Source organism: Manacus candei, unplaced genomic scaffold, assembly GCF_025592945.1.
Source record: "Manacus candei isolate 608988 ecotype Guabito, Panama unplaced genomic scaffold, ASM2559294v1 h1tg000009l, whole genome shotgun sequence".
Classification (NCBI taxonomy): Eukaryota; Metazoa; Chordata; class Aves; order Passeriformes; family Pipridae; genus Manacus; species Manacus candei.
In genome coordinates this window covers 3125174-3147349 of record NW_026138057.1, presented here as the reverse complement: position 1 = coordinate 3147349, position 22176 = coordinate 3125174, and the positions used below count along the sequence as shown (strand labels likewise).

General features: G+C 48.6%; 3 protein-coding genes across 6 annotated transcripts in view; 2 read left to right on the top strand and 1 right to left on the bottom strand.

Annotated features, from left to right (window-relative positions):
* LOC127466299 (keratin-associated protein 10-1-like) overlaps nucleotides 1-22176 on the bottom strand; it is a 101523-nt gene that overhangs the window by 913 nt on the left and 78434 nt on the right. The gene's annotated exons all lie outside the window — the stretch shown is intronic.
* Nucleotides 55-5930, top strand: LOC127466396 (secretin-like). Of its 4 annotated transcripts, XM_051777144.1 has the most exons (8): nucleotides 55-172; nucleotides 957-1094; nucleotides 3252-3310; nucleotides 3501-3604; nucleotides 4370-4483; nucleotides 4599-4703; nucleotides 4920-5021; nucleotides 5561-5930. In XM_051777144.1, the coding sequence occupies exons 2-8, from the start codon at nucleotides 1004-1006 to the stop codon at nucleotides 5670-5672; spliced, it is 687 nt and encodes a 228-aa protein (XP_051633104.1). In that variant the 5' UTR covers nucleotides 55-172; nucleotides 957-1003; the 3' UTR covers nucleotides 5673-5930. The 4 variants fall into 4 exon arrangements, with proteins under 4 accessions (XP_051633104.1, XP_051633108.1, XP_051633106.1 ...); XM_051777148.1 differs by lacking the exon at nucleotides 957-1094 and having other exon boundaries at nucleotides 152-172; XM_051777146.1 differs by lacking the exons at nucleotides 55-172; nucleotides 957-1094 and adding an exon at nucleotides 2408-2422.
* Nucleotides 7175-21448, top strand: CDHR5 (cadherin related family member 5). Its single transcript, XM_051776983.1, has 14 exons — nucleotides 7175-7390; nucleotides 7576-7754; nucleotides 8564-8614; nucleotides 8845-8937; nucleotides 9064-9162; nucleotides 10275-10385; nucleotides 10727-10903; nucleotides 11249-11339; nucleotides 12590-12687; nucleotides 13015-13221; nucleotides 13701-13817; nucleotides 14357-14429; nucleotides 16529-16689; nucleotides 17534-21448. Exons 1-14 carry the CDS (start codon nucleotides 7312-7314, stop codon nucleotides 18116-18118), a joined length of 2121 nt encoding a protein of 706 aa, XP_051632943.1. The 5' UTR covers nucleotides 7175-7311; the 3' UTR covers nucleotides 18119-21448.

Here is a 22176-nt window from a genome sequence, read left to right as displayed (position 1 = left end):
TGGAAATTTCTTCCTTTCAGAATTTGGACTTACCCTGCAGAGCTCCGAGTGCTGATTTTGGAGAGTCTGTCTGCATCCTCCCTGTGGTGTGGGTCAGGATATGCAGCTTTGTGATGAAACCCTCTCTTTTCCAAAGTGCAGTTTTCTGTCTTTACCTCCACCACAGAAAAAGGTAATCTCTTAAATATTGCAAAATTTGGGACTAAAACATTTATTGTGGTCCTGAGATGCTGCATTTCACACTGTAGGTTTGGTGAGCCCTCCTGCTGTAAAGAGGAGGAAAAAGGCCTTCCTCAGTTCCACTCTCAGCTTGGATGCCTTTGGGACAGGTCACCTTGAGAGCAGGAACCAGAGCTTGGGTGTTGCAGGGGGGTGGCCCCTCTGTTTCATAATGTCTGCTCTCTGCTGCTCACGAGGGTGTCCCCAGCCATCAGCATGGTGCTGGGAATAGCCCTGGCACCCGTGGCAGCTGGATTTACTTAATGCATGCCACCACAGGGCTCTGCACCCTGGGCATGTCAGTTGGTGTCACCTTAAGCACAGGTGACTGCACAGAGATCCTGGTGGCTTTACAGCTGGCAGTGTCCCCAGGGCAGCTCAGGGGTGGCCCCAAGGCCATCACACGTCCTTTCTCCATCCTGTCCCGGAGCGTCTCTCCCTGCCCTCTCCAAGGAGTGTGGATGCACACTCAGCACTCCTCACTTTGCTCCAGCCCCTTAGAGCAGTGTTCTGTCCCATGGGCTGGTGGTGGCTGGGATCAGTGCAGCCCTGACTTCCTGAGGCTGCAGGTGGGACAGCGGAGCAGGAGCAGGGCCCAGGTGAGGCCAGCAATTCCCTGTATCATTCCTAGAACCAGTGCTGAGGAGCTTTTCTCTGCAGTGATACTGCAGAGATGGTGGGTTACATTCCATCGGTACATGGGTGATTTAATCCTGCTTTGTACCTGCTGGATGCAGGTGAGGGGAATCTCCACTCCCACTTGGAACGTTCTTGCAAATGGAGAATGGGAGCAGCAAGGTGCAGATTCCCAGAGCTCAGATCAGTCAATATTGCTGAGCAGGATCCTTTATCACTCCTGTTTCCAGAATCTCCTGATGAGTGTTTGGTGCTAATTCTGGTTAAGGAAAATCAGATGTTGTTTCAGGACTGGGGATTTGGTTTGGGCTCTAGTTTATTCATGTATAAATTTCAGCTTGCAAATGCTTTTGAGTTCCCTTCATGGCCCTGAATTTCCTCATCAAGGTCTCAGAACCCGCGTTTGAGTTTGAGCCCGTGGTTGGCACCTGCATTAATTGCAGCAGTGCTGGGCATGGCTACACAGTTTTCTACCCCACCACCTTTTCACTCTGCCAGTGCTGCTGGAGGCAAATCCCATTTTTTGTGCAAAGTAGGTAAATCAGGTTACTTAGAGCACGTTCTTCCAGTCCCCAGAAGCTTTTACTGTCCTATTATTCACCCTCTGCTGCCATCATGGGGCCACTTTGTCATTCCGACCTCTTCTCTATCCTCTCATCCATACTCCCATGGCAAACTGAGCTTCCTCAGAGCTCGGGGGCATTTCAGACCCATTGAGGTTATTTGCAAAGGAAGGGAAATCACATCAGTAATTTTTAGTTCCCTACATGTTGTTCGGCCTTTATAAACCTTCTTTCTTCCTTGCCTTGCTCCTCCACGGGTTTTCTCAGCTGTGGGTGTTTGGCAACACCAGGAGCCCAGGTTGAAGTGCCACCACCATTCCCATGTCACCTTTACCTGCAGCACTTGAGACGAACCAGCTCCAACCCCCAGCAATGGCAGGGAATATATTCAGGATGTTTTCCATGTGTGTTTATGTATACTGCTTTTTTAGAAGCTGTGACAGAGTCTGTTCTCAGCACACCTTTCCCAGGTGAAACCACAGCTCAAAAGGTGTTGTCCCCTCATGCAAAAGTCAGCCCTGATCCTACTGAGCAGACAACAGTTGCCCTATAAAAGTGACATGTCATTCAGTCAAATCACTGGGGCACACAGGGACTCACCAACAGATCCTGGCAATTGCAAACACAGCCCAAGCCAGCATTAAAAGAGAAGAACAGGAGATTAAGCTCCTATCAAGAGGTAATTAAAGCTGGGAGATAATGATGACAATCACAGTGAATCAATTGGTACAGGGATGTTTGCCCAACAAACGACTGTCGTTAGAGACAGAAGCAGGAATTATTATCCATCAGCAGAAATAGTCCATGGAATTGCTGTGAATGACCCCATCAGGTAATTAAAGGGGCATTCCAGCCCCACTGCATTGTTTGCTGTTAATCATGATTGCTCATATTCATAGCTTTACCCAAATAATTGCTCCTGATAAGGGCAGCACATTTATAGGGGACCACAAGAGGAATGGGCCAGTGGAGCATCAGCAGCGAGCCACCCACCATCGACCAGGGTTGGTGAGTCCTGCTGTGCTTCCCCCCTCTTTCAGCTTTGGGGGGTGGATTTCAGACCTCTGAGACAAAAGTTATGCCCAGAAAGAGAAAAGACAAGTTGATCCACTGGATTAGCAGCCAGAAAGTTTTTGGAGTGGAGGGAAAGTCTGGAGCCAGGGATGGGATTTAAAATGGGCTCTTAAGTATGGTTCTCCCAGAGAAATGCCATGCCAGGGATAGCACAAGGAAGGCCACAATGCCGAGGTGAGATCCTGGGGGTCAAGGCATCTGTGGACAGATGGAAGGACAGGCTCAGGATCCAGGTTCCCCTTCCCCAAGGGTGTTGAGCTCTGGGTTTGGTGGCTGTTCTCAGCTCCTCTGCAGGACTGTGGAGTCTGCCTAGTTTGGACTCCAATAAGAGACTGACCTTGGAAATGTCCTTGTTTTCCTATTCCATCTCCTCAAAGCTGAATCAGGCAGGAAAACACAACATTAAAGCTCTAAGTGTATGTGAGATGAAGCTTGTGACTCCTTCATCCTCTCACCTGTTTGCTCTGCAGCCATCATTAAATATTTGTGCTGTGGTTTACACTGAATGAATTTCTGGGTAAATCCCCCTTCTTGTCCTTCCTCCTCCTACCTCTTCTCATCTTGCAGCACCTCCAGAGCAGCAAACAGTCCCAGGAGGGTGGCTGGAAAGTGTTCAAGAATCTCTGACAGTCCTTTCACATCCTTTGTACTGTCTAGTTTCAGAATAAAGTAAAAACCAAGTGGGAGAACTTTGATTTGGGGTTAGTAAGTGCTGCCTGAGAGACTGCAGGACAGTGAGGAAGGCTGGTTTCTTTGCAGGAGGAAGGCAGGTGTGTTATAAATTCCGGATACGGCTCCTGTGTGGTCCTTGGGGAAAGGTGAGCACCCTCCTACAGGCACATACCCACCTCTGCAGGCACAGGGCAGAGCCTGGGAACAAAGGGGGGAAGCATGCAGTGGCTTGGGATAAACCAAATGTACTTTTCTTTTTATTTCAGTAAGAAAACAAACTAGGGGGGGGTCTGCAGTGACTGAAAATGTCTGTTATTTCTTTTTCCTTCTTGAAAGATTTCAGGAGAGGACATGGTTTCCATGATGACAACTCTGTGGCAAGTCATTATTCCCATGATTGTCCTGTCCCACTTCTCAGCATCTCTGCCATCCCGGGAGAGGTGAGCGTTCCTTGGGACTCTGCCTCCTTTTTCCCCATGGTTTTTGTTCAAAGAGCCTGCTGGTTGTAAACCCAGCCTTTTATCTGCCTTCCTGAACTTGCATCTGCTTGGCTGTGGATTTTGGCTTCCCTACATTGATTTAGTTAAATGAGTGCAAATGTTGTAAAGATTTTTTTTATTGCTTGAGAATGGGAATGTTGATTTGGCTTAATGAAAGAGAAAATTCATGACCCCAAACAGAACGAAGTAAGTTAAAAGGTCACTTTGGAGTCTGTTTTCCTGCTATGTAGTTACACAGCCTGATAGAGGTGGAAGTTTATTTCCAATAGCCTGGCCCCATGAAAACATAGCCAGAAATAGCCAACACTGTAAGTTCACCAAGTTCACTAAAGGAGTCACTGGCAAGGGCTGGTCTTTGTCACCACTGCTGTTATCTACCTGCTCCTCAGGTTTGTGTCTCTGGGTGTTTCTTTATTACTTCTCCAGTCTCTTGCCCTACTCTTTTGTGCTGAGCCAGCACTAACCTCACATTCTCACATCCTTGTGGCAAGGTGATTACATCACTAAAAGCAAGTGCAGGTCGATTTTCCGTGTGATGGTTAACAAAGATATTTTTTAGACTCCCATAAGGTTTTCCCTTTTTTTGGTGAAACTTTGCCAAAATAGCACAAATTCTTGCCCGTGTGTGTTTGGGACCCTCTTTCCTTGAGGGAGCAGTGTTTAATGCCTCTTCTTGTCTGGTTTTAAGCCTCTCCTCCCTCTCAGTCCCCCCAGGATGGAGCGACATGCTGATGGGCTCTTCCACAGTGAGCTCAGCAAGATGAACGGCAACGCCTACGTGAGGCAGCTGGTCAAACACCTGGTGGGCCTCAAGGAGAGGTGAGCACCAGCCACACCCACCCTGTGGGGCCAGGGAGTCTCCAGAGGGAGAGGGATCCCAGCACCGAGGGCTGCCAGGGGCTGAGCAGCTGCTGTCCATGTTCCCCTGGCCCAGGTCCCAGAGGCACTCAGATGGGCTGTTCACCAGCGAGTACAGCAAGATGAGAGGGAATGCCCAGGTGCAGAAATTCATCCAAAACCTCATGGGCCGCAAGCGCAGGTGAGGGGAAACCTCTGGGAGCCCCCGTGCCCCCCGTGGCTCTCACTGCCACGCTGGGCCCCCTTGAACCACGTTGGTGACACGACAGCAGCAGACACGGGGCACATGCTGCTCTACAGCTGTGCTGCTTACACTGTTGTGGTTTGGGGGGTTTAATTATTGTTAATTTTCTTTAATTATTCTTAATTATTATTCTTAATTATTATTACTTTCCAGCTCTCCTGGCCCGGTCAACACAGATGTGCAGGAGAGAGAGGGAGAGAACAGCCCTGCAGAACTTTGCTTTCTCTGGTTGTACCAGAGCTTTCTGAACAACAGGTAGGTGGGACAGATTTGTTCCCTCTGTGGCCCTGAGCCCCATAGTACTGAAGCCAAAAGTTTTTATAAAGCTAAATGCTTTTATAAATGGCCCTAGAAAAACCAGTTATTAAAAATGATAAGACCCACAGAAATGAAATAATATCTTTTTCTAATCATAGAGTTGTTATCCTGGACTGCAGTAATTATTCATCCCATTAGGAAACCCAGCCTAACAGTTAAAATGGAAAGAAAACCTTTGCTACCCTGTCAAACACACTCCTGAGGATCCTAGCACCTGGATATTGTCTTTTCCTAGTGACCAACCACTTTCACTAAGTCATCTCACTCTTAAATCCCTAAAATTAGGAGGAATACACTGGCCCTTACTACCTCTTGACCACAGTGGGGATGAAACCCTGCTGTGCCTTTGTGGGGTGCCCGGCTGCAGGCAGTCATGGTCCCTCTATCCTTGAATTTCACAAGGCAGCTTTGTCACACTTCCTGCAGTCCAGGCCCCCAGGAATAAGGAACTCTCCCTCCTTTTTCCCTCCCTGCAGCCTCTCAGACAGAGATGCCTGGGAAGCTGCTGCCATCAGCAGCCGGTACGTTTGCCCCATCTCTAAGCCACTGGTTGCAGACATGAAGGAAGATACAGATGATTCTGCCTGAAGGTGAAGGGAAAAAAACAGCCAAGGAGACAGCTTTGCATGTGTATGGCCTTGAAAATAAACAGGGAAGCTCTTGAATTTGCTTAGAAAAACTCTTGAGATTGGCAAATAAATAAAAATAATCGTGGAAAGCAGCCAAAACCCGATGAAACCTCTTAGATTACCCAAAGTGAAATGTGTGTGGGTGTGAACTGCTGTCAGTAGATGGAGCCTGGGTGAAGCACATCCCTTCCACTGTGTGTTGGCATCTGGCTGCCTGCTGCTGCTCCCAAATAAAGATTGGTTAGCTGTGCCTGTGCCTTGGCTCCTCTTCGGGAAACTGGAAGAAGGGTGGTACCTTAGCCTTGGAATGCAGGGTCTGGGGAGGAGCACTGTGCCGGGATCCCCCACACGAGGCACGTTGGGAGTGCCCACCGTCCAGCTGTGCACAGAGTCAGAATCCATGGAGCAGGAACTCAGCCAGGTGTTAGATTCTGTGGCAAAGAAATGTTCTGAGAGCTACACAACAGAGATACTCACTGTAAATGGTATTTCCGCTTCATTCTGCTCCTGGATTTGCTGGCCCAGCTTTCTCAGAGCCACTAAAGACAGAGTTCCACGTGGGGGAATTTGTTCCCACCACTTAACGAGGTTTACATGCTGTTGACATGCAGATCCCCTCCTCTGATAGAACAGCCACTCCAGCTTTCCTGTAAAACCAACAGATTCTGGAGAGCAGCTCTAAAATAAGGATCTTCAGCTGCAGTCCTGTGCCGAGCACAACCCTGCTCAGCCCATCCTGCTCCAGCACTTTTCACCATCTATAATGTACCTGACACCTGCAAAGGAGCCCTTCCCACTCCAGTGCTCACCTAAGCACCATTCACTTACTGAGGGGCTGAACAAACCTCAGCAGTTGTTTATTTTGGTCCATAGGAAGTCTCTGCTAGGAAAGATTCCTCTTGGAATACTTTCAGAAGGAGTGTTGACAGCCTGGATTCCATTGAGCCACTAACAGCCACTTGGCTGAGGTGCAGCAGATGAGACCCTTCTGAAATCAGCTGGGAATTTAAAAGAATCAGTGAGAGCAGAGGTCCCCTGGAAGGGGATTCTGGGAGGCATCCCTACAAGGAGCCACTGCTGGCCACTGGTAGAAGGAGGTGTGTTTTCCCTACAAAGTTGCTGGGCAATTCCTGGGCTGCCGAGTCTCATCCCTGTCGGGATCTACTCTGCTCACCTTGTGGGATACAGACCCCATCTCTGGCACATCAGAAACCTTCCCACTGGGAGAGCCTGGAGAATACAGGCAGCCTCCCAAGTGCCAGCCCTTGTCCTTCATGCTCATCTCAGGGGGGAGGGCTTGGCCCTGAGTTCTGAAATGCTTCAAATACATTCTTGTTGCCACGAAGAGTTCAGGATAGGAGAAACCCAGGGAAAAAAGAAGAAATAGGAATGTACGTGTCATCATGTTCCATGACTGGTAAATCTTTCAACAACTCACCCAATGAGGCAAGGAGGCAAAGGTTGAAGCTCAGCAATCCAGTCCAGTCACTGTTTCTGCCGTCACAAAGCCGTGAGCGCGGGAGACGGCACCGGGAGAAACAGGGAGAGAGGATCAGCTTAGCCGGGAACAGGGATTCTTCAGCGACTGGCAGCTCTCCATGGCTGTTTCTCGCTGGCTCCTCACACCTGTGCTCGTCCTGCTGCCCCTCATGACAGGGGTTTCAGCACAGCAGCAAGGTAAGCTCCTGCAGGAGGTCTGTGGGCCCTGGCAGTGTCCCCAGGCAGCGGTGGGATAGGCTGGGAGGTGGTGGCTTCGCTCAGCGACTTCACCCCAGGGGGACTGGAGAGGTCTTGGCTCTCACCGACTCCTTCCCAGTGGGAATCCCCAGGCAGCTTCCCATCTCATTTGTGTGTCTTTCCAGGATGTTCTGTCAGTAACAGCAATCCGAAAGTTCCTGAAAACAACCCTGTTAACTACGTGGTGACCACCATCTACGTGCAGCCAGGCTTCACCGTCAGCATCGACCCCCGGTTCCCCGACGGCAGTTTCTTCACCATCCAGGGGGATGAGCTGCTGCTCACAAAGGTGGTGGACTATGAGGTGAGTCACTGCCTGAAGGGACGGACAGGAAGGGTGGAGAGGGGCTTTGGACAAGGGCCTGGAGTGACAGGATGAGGGGGAATGGCTTTACACTGACAGAGGGCAGGGTTAGATGGGATACTGGGAAGAAGTTTTTCCCTTTGATGGTGGGGAGGCCCTGGCACAGGTTGCTCGGAGAAGCTGCTGCTGTCCCATACCTGCAAGTGTCCAAGGCCAGGTTGGACAGGGATTGGAGCCACCTGGGATAGTGGAAGGTGCTTTAAGGTCCTTTCCTACCCAAACCATTCTGTGATTCTATGACCTTGTGTGAAACTGAAAAGCAGCATAAAAGGTCACTGTTCATTTAGGTTGCTGCTACATTCTTTTACCTCACTGGAGTGCTCTGTGTACAGCCACAACCATCCTTAAGTTCCCTTTCAATGTAAAACCCCACATTTATTTGAGTCAAGAGCAGCAGCCAGAGTTAATACCCTGCAGGCGACACTGTACTTGCCACATGGAACGTTTCTGATTCATTCAATTTAAAAAGAAATCTCTGTTTGAATTCACCTGAAGTGGGAGAAAATGACAGGTTAGCTCTGTCAGCATCTTACAGGATAAGCAGGGAGAGAGGCTGGAAGGTTGGGCTGGTTTGACTCCATCCCAAGATCCCAGCACAAAGGAAAGAAAGGAAAAGTTAGGTACACCTAAAACCAAGATACAGCCCATCAGCATTTCTGATTCAGCAAAGCATAAGTTTGGGTCATTTGTTTTGAAGGAGTTTGCACATGTTGGCTGTTTCTGCAGTGGTGGGTTTGTGTTTCCTGCAGGAAGACCCCCTGCTGGTGGTGTACCTGAACTGTGAGGACTCTACTGGCCAGGTGAGCCCCAGGATGAGGAACTGCACCCAGCATGTGCTTCCCTCTGCTCTTCCCACACAGGCATGGGGAGATGTCCTTCTCCCTGTGGGCACACACACTACACTCCCAGCTCCATCCAGCCCCCACCCAGCTCTGCTCCTTACACCATCCCCTCTGGTCACTCTGCAGACCAGGAGCAGCCCCAGCAGCCTCTTTCTGGCTCTGATCCTCTCCCTTTGCCCGTTCTGCAGAGCGATTCTTTGGAAATCATTGTCACCATTCTCAACCTGAACGACAACGATCCGCAGTTTCAGCAGCCGAATCTCACCAGGTCTGTCCGAGAGGTGAGTGTGTCTTGGAATGGAAGAGGGCACTGGGTCACTCAGTGCTGTGGGACTGAGGAGGGGTCAGCAGGGAGAGGCTTCAGCCCATTTCACACAGAGAATAACCCCAGCAATGTGTTTTCTCAGGATACAGAAGTGAATGCAACCATTGTAGCCCGTGAAGATTTAACTGCTACTGATGCTGACCTGGACATCATCTACTATGAACTCACAGCCACAGTGCAGGTGAGCATCTCTGGGCAGAAAGAGTAGCTCTGGAGAAGCTGGATTCAGAAGAGCCCCAGTTCTCAGGCAGAGGTCATTGCATTTAGCTCTCATCTTTTACAAACCCCAAACATTTATTTGGTTAACAGAACAGAGCCATCAATGCTGTAGGTATTGAATTCTCTCACTGCTCACACTTTTATTGCACTGTACAGATTAAATTTTCATCTGGGATATTCAGAGCCATAAAACTCAGGGAAGTCTTGTTGGGATGATCTGTAAACATATCAGGAGACCTTTGTACCTCAGGGAGCTCAGAATTGCACTGAGTCAGATGGGAAATGGAGTCCTTGCCCTGTTTGCCAACGGAAATGGGTTGTGCACACAGTCCCTGATGCCAGCCTGGAGTGCAAGGGCTGGCTAGAAACTAAAAATAAAAGCAAATTCAAGAGAACCCCCAAATGTATGTTTGCACTTTTGAAAAGCATTGTGGGGGGAGCAGACAGTGCCTGACACTTGCATGCGTTACCTCCATTACCCCAGGGGTTTTAGGGGCTGGGAACAGAAACCACCAGTTTCTGCATTTCAGCTCTGGGACCAGACTTTGCATTCACACTGGTGTAAATCGAGAGGACTGAGAAACTCAAAGGAACTGTAGACAAGGCATAAGATTAAAGGAGAGCCAAAGCAAATGCAGAAGGCTACAGAGTAAATTGCAACATACGTTACTTCAGTTTGGCTTTACAGTTTCTTCCAAAATCCAGCTGCATTAGGCTAAGGCAGGTGATCCTGCCAGCCCTCAGAGGCTGAGCCATCTTTGGCCTGTTTTTTGCATGAAAGTGAGATTCCTTGGCTGTCAGGGACCAAAAATGAAGGCTTGTTGGCAACTTGTTGAGTGTAGGAAATAAATGAGGTATGAGATTTCATCCAGGAGGAGGAACACACCTTTTGACAAGCCAGGCAACTCCAGTGTGCGGTAGCAAAGATTAAATAGATCCAGCATTCCCACACTGCCCCCCCAACCAGTTCCCCAGGATTAAAGGTACAATTGAGATGACAAACACAGCAATGACCAGGATTTGAAACATTCTGTGACTGAGTCTGCTACAGGATTTTTCCTTTTCCCTTGCCAGGGCACAGACGGTTATTTTGCCATAAAAGGAGTTAATAACCCTGAAATTTATTTACAAAAAGCACTGGACTATGATAAATTTCAATCAACAAGGTTGCTGTTGTATGCAAGGGTAAGTCCCTGGGGAGGAACAGAATGCCTCATTAGCCCGGTGTCTTTTACCTGAAGGGTGAGTTTGGATGGGAGATCTCTGGGGTGGCAGAGGGAGGGTGGGTGGTGGGCTTGGAGCAGCCTTTCACCTTCCACAGTTACAGGGACAGACTTGCAGTCAGCCCACCTTTGCCAGCAGAAGCAGACAACCCAGTGCTTTAGCCAATCTCACATAAATTTCTAAGCCTTAAACAGAGTGGAGTGACAAGGGCTAAAGGACCCTGGGCCACTGCTTGTGGCAGGTGGGCCCTTCTTTGGCAATAAAAATGACGTCTCATGAGTGTGCTTTGCCTTTGGCTCCAGGACAGGCCTGTGGGCAGCGCCGACCTCACCAGAACAGCTACTGCAACAATAACCCTCCTGATCACCCAAGCAGACACCAGAGCACCCTGGTTCCTGCCCTGTGCCCTCCTCCACAACGACACCAGTGTCTGCATCAGCAGCCCCTACTCCGGGATCGTCAACATCTCCGAGCTGGCGGTGAGCAGGAGCCACCAAACAGGGCCCTCATGCTGTTCCCAGTGGGAAGTGCCTGGTAACCTCCATGAGCTCCTGCTGGTCTCCAGTTACAGTGCAGATGGTTCAGCAGGACAGGGAACCTTTGTCACCCCAGAAGGTGGAATTCCCCACCCCAGGCAGCACTGCTGCTCCTGCAGCACTCCACTCCCAAGGCTGGCTCCCCTCCGCCCTGTGCCAGCCATCTGGCAGCCATAAACCCCATTCTGCCCTCACAAAGCCACTGGAGCCACGCTGGGATGGGAGAGAGCCCCAGCTGCTGATTTAGTGCTGGTTTGTGGCATGTGAGGCTGTGCCTTCTCATTGCAGGTGGAGCCACTGACCCTGAGACCAGGACCCATCTATGCCGTTGATCCCGACTACACCATAAACGAGAAGATCGTGTACAGCATCGTTGGGGGTGAGTGGACATTGTCACATTGCCACCTTCCCCAAAAGAGCACTGCTCAAGTCCCCTGCAGTACCAAGAGCAGGTACCCCCATGGCATCTCACTGAGAGCCCCTGTCTGTGCCACAGAAACACTGTGAGATCCACAGAACACTGTGGATTAAGTAGAAGAAATAGTCTGTACAGAGAGGAAGAAAACGAGAATTACAGTCCCTCAATCCAATCACAATGAAATCGGGGTTTATGGGAGGTGAGATATGTCTTATCTTTTTTTTAGACATGATTTTGCCAGTCTGGTCATGCCACTTTCATTCAGTCTTCAAGCTGAACCTAAAATTCTCACTTTAGCAGCATAATTTTCATGCAGTGCCAAGAATTGTGTTTTTATTCCCCAGCACATTGCCACTGCCTCATCTGCCCTGTTTTAGTCTTGATTTCAAGAAGATCACTTGAATATAGTCAACTGATTGCCAGTCATTGATTGGGCCCTTTAAGTCAGTCAAAGGATTTATTTTTTTATTTTATTTTAGCAGTAGTGGGGTTCTGCATAGTTATCAAGGCAAAGGTAGAAGCTGTTGGCCAGATGGAGTGCTCCTCTCCCTTTAGCTGTGCCTCATTCAGCAGTGAATATCCTCCTGACAACAACACATCAAAGAACCCTAAATTCCACTGGCACTTTGGATGCATGTGGCCTCCCCACCCCACAGGCAACAGAGGGCCCCAGTCTGGGGGTCATTGTCTAAACAGAGCCCACAATGTCTTGGAGTGAGGAAGAGAACTAAAAATTCTGCTTATATTTTAACACATATCCGACCCAGGTACTTTTATGATTCACACACACATGTAGGAAGCTGATTTCTACCCCTGCATCAATACAAGGTTTGTGTCTAGACTCCCTTTGTAGCCCGTAGAGAGAAATAAGCATTCCCAGAACAGAATGGGAACTGGATAGAGACTTCCAGTCCTCAAATTGCACCAGAGGCTCTGGGCATTTATCAGAATTTAAACCGACAATATCTGGGCCCAGGCACTGGAAATGCAAAGCTTTGCTGTCCTACCTCATTTAATTGGGTTCACACATGTGTGTTGTGTCTCTCTGAGTCCTTGGACAGCACTCCCATCCTTGAAGCAGCCAGGCAGGCAAGGAGAACAGCACTTTGTCCTGGGGATATTGTCATGAAGATGTAAAAGAATGAGTCTGTGAGCTCCAGGTCACTTTATGAAGGAATTTGATGATTGAATGGCCTTTCCATTTTCCCCAGGGAATACAGATGAAGTGTTCTCAGTGGATGCAGACACGGGGAATCTAACTATGAACAAAATAGTGACTTCCCCAGACTCCTTCCTCTTGCAGGTCATGGTAAGTGATGCCATTGCAGACAGTCACCCAGCACAGCTGGATTTTTAGGAAGCAGCAGCCAGGATGTGATAGGAGTCAGTGATGTTCAGAATAACTCAGTTCCTCCCTTTCTTTTGGAAGGGCCCAGTATTTGACCCATGTCTTACACCAACCCACATGCAAAGCCCTTGCAGCAGTTAAGAGGCTTCTCCCTCACGGGTGGTGACAGCAAAGGAGTCACGGAATGGGGACATCCTGCTGAGCTGGGGTTGCATCAGGCCTGTCTTTTCATGTCTCCTCACAAGCAGGGGAAGCATCTCCCTGGCATCTGTCTCTCTTCCTCCCCAGGCCACCCAGGCCAACAACGTCCGGAAATACTCCGTGGCCACCATAGAGATAAAGGTCATCAACAAGAGCCTTTATCCCCCACACTTCGAGACAGGGCTCTACAGCGGCACCGTGGTGGTTGGACTGGCCCCGAGGAGCTTTGTCTTCCAGGCTGGAGATCCTTCCACCCCCCTGACGGTCACGGCAGCCGACGAGGACTTCCCTGATGTAAGAGACTGGAAATGCACCGTGTTGGGCTCAAAGCAGGAGTAGGAAACAGGAGGAAGGGGAGGTGGGGAGAGGCAAACACATGTTTTCCTCTAGTATTCCATATTATATTTCCTTGGAAATTCCACACAGATCATACCACTTATGGTGTGATGTAATGAGGAAAAGCTGCTGGACCCCCCCTCTTCCAATGCCAGTCCCATATGGGTCTCTTGCATGGATGTATTTTGCTTGGGCAAATAGTAAAGTTACCAGTAGAAACTGGGTAAGACTTGGGAATTTTTTTGAGGTGTTTGTGATGCTCTGAGCACAGGGTGAACACAGGTGAGTTCAGCCTTTCTCAGCTGCTCAGTGCAGATTTATTTTTTGCACCACACACCTGCTTGTACCTCAGGTGTCTTGGACAAGTGCTGCCAAGGGGTTGTTAGGAAGGTGCAGGTGGAGCAGAATGTGGTTTGAGCATCACTCTGGCTTTTCAGAAATTCAACCCAAACATCGAGTACTACATCAAAAACAGCACCGATTTCATCGCAACCAGAGACGGACTCATCCTGACCAACGTGGTGCTGCAGTCCCCAGGGACTGTGGCCATCGAGGTAGGGCAGCTTTCTTCTTTATTTTGTCAGCCCTGTGCAAAGAGGGGGAATTCCAGTGCTTTGTTTGCTGGGGTCAAAGGAAGCAGTTATTAACTTTAGGCTTTGAAAGAAGCTGCCTGTTCCCTTTGTCCATCTGCCTGCCAGCTCCAATGGGGTCCCTCAGGCTTGCTGGCACAGTGCCATGCCCTGTGGAGCTGTCTGAGCCAGCCTGACCACAGCGTTGCTGTGGCTACACAGGCAGGGCACAGAAGGGTTGCCAACACACACTGCTCCTGCCCCACATCACCTCAGTACCTGTGCACTGCACCCTGCTGGGAACTCTGCACAAAGCATGGACCTGGGTCAGGTCATCCACTCCCCCCCAGCACAGGGAATCTTCAGAGCTCTTCCTCCTCTGTGACCAGGCTGTCCAGCCCCTGTGCAGGGCTGTGGTGAGGAGATGGACAGGATACTTTGTCCTCAGAGGGCTCACCCCCAGACCTGGAGGGTGAGCTGGAGATTTGGAAGCGCCTAAGCCTCTCTTTCCCATGTTCCCATAGGCTGTTGGAAGAGATGTGTTGAGCCTGCAGGAGGCAAGCACTGTAATTGAGGTGGAGGTCCTGCCGGCCACAGGTAGGCTGGGGGCTCTGGTTTCTGCTCTGTGGAGATGACTGGGGAGTCTTTTCTGCTTCTCTGGGCAAACTGGCCATGAGAGTCACCTGCTGAGTCTGCAGGCCTGGGCTGAGGCCAACCCCATATTTGCAGGGGCTTTGACAGAGAAAACATTCCAACAACATCCTCAAACAGCCTCCTGAGACTTTAAGTGGTGCTGTTTATTGTGGTGCCTTTTCTTGTTATTGCAAAGCTAAATCTGGGGCTGATTCATGCTGGGAGATAACCCAGGATGTCCTATCATGGCAGGGGAGGGTTGCCCTGAGACCTTGGTACCTCCCTGCTCCTTTTAAGCCAAACACAGAGAAAACTGCAATGTTCTTGCCTGTCTTAGGCCCAGCAGAGGGCAGTTGGCACTCCCCAAAGCCAGGCTTGCCCATGAGCCAAGGCATTTTCTACTCAGGTCAGGTTCTTTTACCCCAAGACTTTATGGTCTAACCAGAAGAAATAACCCATGAGTAATAAGGTAGACATGAGGCTTCATACGTAACCCTCCAGTTACTGTTTAACTGTGTTGATGTAAAAATAGCTCACACTTACATACTTCTGAGAAGTGACTCTTAAATAGGTCTGATAATTTAATTAGGTTTGAAGTTTATGAAACTTATACTTTGCATTAAGGTGAACCAATATCTTGCATTTTCACATCAGGATAGTCACACAATGCCCAGACTCCACTGGTTTCTATACAGTGATGTGTGATTGATGTTCCCACTTCACCCTCTCATCACCACCATCATGGGGTGAGGAAAAAAAGTGGGCTCCTGGGTGTAAATTTGGATTGCCTAAAGGCAGAGTCACTTCACAGCCACAAACCACCTGACCCCAATGTAAGGGCACAGTCCAGCTTGGCAGAGAGCTGGTTCAGGTGTCAGTACAGAGCTGGGAATGCTCCAAGCATGTACCACCACTTCTGGGCAACTTTGAAATGCTGCCCTTGCTTCTTAAACCACACAAAGCAATGGAGCTGCTGAATATGCAAAAAGATACATTGAAATGACAGGGAATGGCTCAGAGCCTCTGAGAGGAATTCTGTGCCATGGCCAGAACCCAGGGATGGCCCAAACAGATCTGAGGTTCCCTTTGGCCTGGCCAGGCCCTCCAGGTGAGACAGGGCCAGCTGAGCAGGCTGCACAGGGACACAGGAGGAGTTTCACAGTTCTGGGACACACTCTGGGCTGTGGCTCCCCAGGAGACATGAGTAAGCAGCAAAAAGTCACCGAGGTCCTAAGCCCTCCCCAGGGTGTTAATGATAAACCCAGGGAGGGGATACTCAAAGTCCATTACCATGAACAATCAGGAGGAGAACAAAACCGTGTTTCATTAACAATTAATCATTAATGAGAGTAATTTACACTACAAAATGAAGCTGGAAAACTTAAAGAATCCCACCACCAAGCCAAGCTGAGAATGTTTCTGTCTTTCTACTATGCTGTTGATCTCTGTACAAATACCTTACACTGGCCAGTGGAAGCAGCAGCTGCCCCTGGGCAGGCTGGGGAATATTGCTACAGCTACAAAAAGGCAGGAAAGGGTTTCCTGTCCTAGGCACTTCCTACTGCTTTTCTATTTTTTATTTTAACATGCTCATCACTATCGGAGGGGATGTTCTGGATTAAAGGAAGCTTTGCATTTTCACACACATATGTACAAAGAAACCTCATTTTTGCATTCTGGTGTAAGATGGTGAAGTGGGAAAGCCAAAGACCTACATAAATTTGCTCCATGTAGCATCTACTTGCCTAATACAGTCAGTTATATATCGATTCAGTTAAATCACCAGGTAAAAGTCATTGTTCTGTGAATGGCTACTATTTCCACTTCATGTAATTTATTGGAAATTATAGTATTCTATGTAATAAAACCAAAACCATTTCTGCTTTTAGGACAGAAAAAAAATGGTGTTCTGTGATATTAGATATATCACTGTCACATTCTGCAGCACAGGATGCTTCCCTGCCCTTCCAAACTTGGTTGGAGCTTCTCCCACAGCGAAGGGTTGTGTTAAACACACTGGCTGCCAGTTTGGGCTCTGTAACACTGGTTTGTTTGCCTTACAGATGAAGCCTCCTCTGATAAGATGTACTCTGCTCAGGACATGGCTATCCTAGGGGGCACCTTAGCAGCACTGCTCTTAATTGCCTTGGTCTTCCTTGGAGTGCTGGTATGGAAATCCAGTAAATGGTATGGAAAACCTGTCAAACACCTGCTGAAGAAGAAGGTGAGTGCCTTGTTTGTACCTGAATTTCTAAGAGTGAGAAAGTGGCATCTGAGGAAGTTTTAAAGTCTGGGTGGGCTGCCCAAATAGCACACATTGTGTGAAGGTGGTAAATCACTCCCAAGACAATGTTTGCACAGGTAACCTTGCTTTGGTGGTGTTTGCTGCTGTTCTTTTCTGCTCCCTAGGCTGGAGCTGTGTGGTAGATGATGAGCAGACATGGTAAGGAGAGGACCCCAGCTCCATGGAGCACAAAACCTGGGATGAATGTGACACATATCAGAGGTGGTCTCTAAACCACAGTTCATCCTCCCTCCATAGTCAAAGGAGAGAAAGGTCCCTCACATTTGAGAAGCCTGGGCTGAGACACTTGTCTGCACTTCAGCTATTTACTTTTGGACCTCTCAGGGCCCTGGCAGACTGGTCACCTTGGAGTTTAGGGTGTAATTTGTCTGACCAGATGTTGGTCTGTGCCTTAGGATGGGACTGCCAGGAGCCTAGACATGAGTGCAGAGCACATGGCTCAGGTGGAGAACAACAGTCCTTCCCCCTGGGTGAGGTGAATCCCCCTCCAGAGTAATACCTCAAACAGATGGGGACAAATCAGTGCACAGTGCTGGTGCTCAGCCCTCCTGGAAAACATGCCCACACTGACCTGAGAAAGCTCCAGAAATGGAGTCAATAAAAACCAGCTGTTCCAGGGAGCTGTATCTTTCCCTGGCTTCAAATAGGTCTAACTGCAAACCAAGCTGAACTTCCCTGGGCAGGAGCTCAGTCACTTCAGCCACCCCTTCCCTCACACCCCCCATTTGTCTTCCTGTCACTACAATCACTGTCTCTCCTGTAGCTCTCCAAGGAAGTCTCTGGGGGTCACCACAACGAATATTACCAGGAATATGAATACCCAGACGTGAGCACCACACAGGATAAGACACCAGAAAACGGCAGCGTCCAGTTGGAGACTGGTGTGCTGGAGCAGCCAGTGCCTCCCCTGCCCTCCCGCAGTGCAGGGGAAACTGAGAGTCTCTCAAGGGGTCCTACAGCTTCCAGCACCATCTCCATCCAGGGAGAGAAAGAGGAAGAAGTGGAAGAAGAGCCCGGACAGGAGAAAGAGGTGAAGTCCATCCTCAAGACAGACAGGCACGTGGCAGACGATGGCTACAAAGCTGTGTGGTTTAAGACCGATGTGGATCCAGAGGCTGGAGAGAGGGTTGAAGTGATTGAGAACAATGCAGCAGCAGATGATGATGATGATGACAGTGACCAATATCTGCAGAAGAATGAGGAGGAGGAAGAAGATTCTGACCTGGATGATCAGCACGGAGGGCTGGGACTGTCCTTCGCCTCAGAGAGCTCCTCACCCCCAGCTGCACAGGAGACAGTCAATGTGTCTTATATGGATGCAGTGACAGGAGAAGAGTCTGAATTATAATGGAAGTGGGCCTACATCCCCCTCAAAATGGGGGAATCTCAGCAGCTTTGCTGGCATGAAGTCCATCTTTCTGCTCAGGGAGTAAACTGGAATGCAGAGGATGAGGTTGCCTGCCCTGCCTGTCTAAATGCAGCAAATAAGGCCAGAGGAGATTACAGCTAATTTACCCCTTTAGTGAGACCTTGGAATGGCACTTAGGATTCAAGGGGGAGAACATGTTTCATCTCTCCACTTCCTGCCTGTTTCCCTGGGCCCCTTCACATCACCTTTCCCAAACTGGCTGCAGGTACAGCAGAGCTGTACCTGAACTGACCTGGCAGTCCAGGTCTGACCTTAGCCCAGCTCAGGGAGCAGTTTGGTTACACAGCCCAGTGTTCATCTCCTTGGTGGGTGAATAAGCCAGCAGTGAGTGCTTGGCTGTTCCCTTCAGGGTGTTACAGTCTGGTGTCAGCAAGTCCCCCTGAGCCTGCAGTTGCTCATGTGACTGTGTCCAGGAACTCACTTCAGGGCCTGGCTCTGCTCTGTGCTCCAGCACAGGCAGCTGGAATGTGCCACCACAGTCCTCATCCTGCCACCAGCCAGGAGGTTCTACACTCAGGAGCTGGTGTTTCCTCTGTCATTGGTTAACAAGCACCAATCACTTGTTCTTTACTGAAGGACTTAGTCATCAATTTTCTATGCCATAAACCCACTCATTGTGCACTATTTTAACTGTCTATCTCCTATCTGTCAGGGAAAAGAGCTCCTGAGATATTGCCTTCAGTTATGGCCCTGCCAAGTCAGCACTGTGTTTCCAGGCAGCAGGGGGAGGAAGGTGTTTGATGCTCCTGTCCAGGTTTGCACCTCCCATCGACCCATCTCTTCCCCCAGCTGGCAGCCAAAGGCTGGGCTGGTCTCCACTGGCATCTTCTGATCATCAGCACAAAATTTATACTGCTCCTGGTTTTCTCACTTTGGGGCTCACTGCAGAGCAGACGTGGGTTGTGGAGCGTTTAACTTCCAGTAAAAACTCGAGACTGTCCAAGGCAGGGATGCAGCAGGAGGAACTTGGGTCACTGGTCTTTGTCTCATTTCCTCAGCTTAGCACAACAGCACAGGATTGCAACAAAGTAAGTGTCATGGTAGAGGAGCAAAACCAATAAATAATCCTGCCTTTTCCCTACAAACCAATCTCCACTTTGCTGCCATTATTCCAGACAAACCCGAGAGAGAGAGAAACCAAAGGATGACTGCTGGGATCCTCAAGTACTCCAGAGCACAAAGGATTTGCAAGGAGGCTTTTATCCTCTAGGCCCATACTTTATTCCCATCCATGTCCCTGTCCCAGTGTTCAGTGCTCAGTTCTGCTCTCCTGAGAGCTGCCCTGGCTGTGTGGCCTTCAGGAGCTGCACTCATGCTGCAGGTGGAGATGTGGGAAGCTTTGATCCCTCCTGCAGCCGAGCTGTTTGCCCAGTGTGGTTTGGCTGCTGGTGGAGGGCAGGGAGTGTGCCCTGTGTTTGCCATGTAAACAAGGCTCCTCCTGCTGCTTTGGGTTGTCTCCAGTAAGCATTTCCCACGGGACTGGGAGAGCTCTCCAGCAGCTCCTGATGGCAGCCCACCACCCTTGGGCACAGCGAGGGTGAGCCCAGCCTGCCATCCCTGGTGCTGCTCCTGGGAGGACTGTGAGGGGTGGGAGAGGCTGGAGTGTCCCTCATGGCTGTGCCACGTGTGCTCATTCCTGTCTGTCAGGGCCCTGTTGTCTGTCTGTCTGGGTTTCTGGCACAGTGATTGACGAGCTCCCTGGACCTGCAGTCTGTGCTCAGCTCCCAGTGCTCCCCCTTCCCTCCCCGGGGTGCTCCCTGTGCTGTTGGAATCAGACTGGTCCCACCAAACCAGGCTTTGTTTTCCTCCAGTCCTCATCAGTACACACAGCCACGGGGCTCTGTGTTTTTCAGAGTTATGCTTGTTTAATTTCCAGGGAGGTGATGTTTGGTAAATGCTGTGTCTGTGGAAGTGGTGGTTGTTGTGAGGAGAACTAATAAAACTTGGCAGCAGGCAGAGCTCAGCTTCCTCCAGCTATTGCCTTAAAGCCTCCAGATCCTGTTCTTCACTTCTGCCTTTTTGGAAAAAAAAAAATAATAAAAAAGTGAAAGGAACAAGAAGAAAATGTAACCTTTTCAGTTCAAGTCCATCTGAGTTTACCCTCCATCTGGTGGGATTTGTTTGTCTGCTGAGGCTGGGAATGTTTATAAACTTCTTGCATTATTGTACAACAATCATGTTCATTTATAAACATCTGCGTGGGAAAGAAAAATGTACCAATAGAAACGTTTTTAGAAAATTGTATCAGCTTAAGTGTTTTCTGATGGCAAATAAACGCCGAAGTACCTTGAAAAGCTCACCCTTGCACTCCAAAGACACTCAAATGCTTTTGGAAGTTTAACTCTACAGGTAGATTTAAGAAATCTCTTTCACCCTCTCCCAAATCAAGCTCTGATTTTTATTTCTGTACCAGCTTAGAATGATATTTGTTTAGTGTTTGTAAGTCAGAGCTATAAAAAGTCAGCGAACAAATCTGCAGGTGAATACCAGCAGTTCCAGTGTGGCAGTGGGAGGTGTGGGTTTGGGATTTTACATCTGCCAAGGAAGAGGATGCTCATGGCTTTCCCAAGCCTGGAGCACCCTCTCCTGGAATAACACCCCTGGGAAGTGCCCATTTCACCTTCCCTTTGGCCTCTACAAGGAGAAAAAGCCACATCCCTTCTTGGCTGTCAGGGGAAACTCTAAACCTGAACTGGAAAAAATCAAGTAAATAGACATTTTACCTGCAGGAAGTAATGGAAACCTGATTTAAAAAATCACCAGGTGTCTGAAAATTCCTTTCTGCTCACATTCTGTCCCCATTTAGAACTGAATAACCCCATGGATTTTATCCAGTCTCATTGGCATAAGTGACAGCAAATGCACCTTTGGGCCTTTTTTGGCCCCCAAGAGAAAAATGCTTTTGGTACCCGGCAGAGTGCAGAGGACACTTGTTGGTTTGGCTTCGAAGGGATGGAAGAGAACTGGAGAGTTTTCTCTTTGTATGTGGGAGAGCAGAATGATCTCCCTTTTGTCTGAGTCAATAATGAACCCTGATCTCTTCAGTCACCTCATCCGGAGAGATTATCCTTCTTCTCAAAGAACACTTCCAAATGATAAATAGTCAGCCATAAAAGACCTGTTTTAACCTGATTTTTCTTGGATATTGAGTGACCTTAGCTCCAAAATGGATTCTTTTTCCCTCAAAAAAGAAGTCAATTCAATTTTATTCTGGTTTGTACCTTTTATTTTTTCCTTAGTTGGTTACTAAGTCCTCCTAAAAAATAAAACAGACCTGAGCAGTAAATGCAAACTTAAAGAAACAGGATCAACTCCATCATATGGGCTTTAAGCAAAATATAGCCTTCCCTTTTTATAAATAGATATTTTATCCAATCAATAACAACACAAGAGTCCACCAGACACTGAAAGGAACAGATTTAGAACTAAAGCAACAACTGAGGCCAAGGAAATGACCCAGTAGTAATACCTGGATAGAACTTGTATTCCTGTGCTCCTTTTGCAGAGAGGTTGCTGTAATGAAGGACTGAGGTTGGAATTCTGGTTTTCACCTTGATTTTGTGTAAGTTGAGATAAACACTTGTATGATAAGTCATAATGAAAGAGCTGAAAAATTTAAGACACCACATTATACTCGATGTTATGCTGGGATTTATATATCTTTATGCATACATTCTGCATTTTATTGTAGGATAAGTGTGTTAACTCTTCAGGTATAAAAGTAACAGATTTTTTAGGGAGATATAAGGCCATATATCCCTTTTAGGCAGGTCATTAATTTTTTGCCTATGTAGTGAAGAAGAAACCACCCGTCAACAGCGTGATCCAAGTTTGTCTCATCTGGGAGTATGGAATCTCCATAACCCACAGGCATCACAAATGGCTTCAGAGTCTGGGAGTTAAGGTCAGTTATGAAGGAAAAAAATCACTTTTTACTCATCAAATAGTCAAATTTTTTTGTGACAAATATTTCTGGT

Bases quoted from the DNA above. Each gene is read 5' to 3' on its own strand.
- LOC127466396 (XM_051777144.1), top strand. From the start codon at position 1,004: ATGGGAGCAGCAAGGTGCAGATTCCCAGAGCTCAGATCAGTCAATATT. The intron at 1,095-3,251 runs ATGAGTGTTTGG...GTTTCTTTGCAG, and splicing joins CCTGTTTCCAGAATCTCCTG to GAGGAAGGCAGGTGTGTTAT. The intron at 5,022-5,560 runs GTAGGTGGGACA...CCCTCCCTGCAG, and splicing joins CAGAGCTTTCTGAACAACAG to CCTCTCAGACAGAGATGCCT.
- CDHR5 (XM_051776983.1), top strand. From the start codon at position 7,312: ATGGCTGTTTCTCGCTGGCTCCTCACACCTGTGCTCGTCCTGCTGCCC. The intron at 9,163-10,274 runs GTGAGCATCTCT...TTCCCTTGCCAG, and splicing joins AACTCACAGCCACAGTGCAG to GGCACAGACGGTTATTTTGC. The intron at 12,688-13,014 runs GTAAGTGATGCC...CTTCCTCCCCAG, and splicing joins CCTTCCTCTTGCAGGTCATG to GCCACCCAGGCCAACAACGT.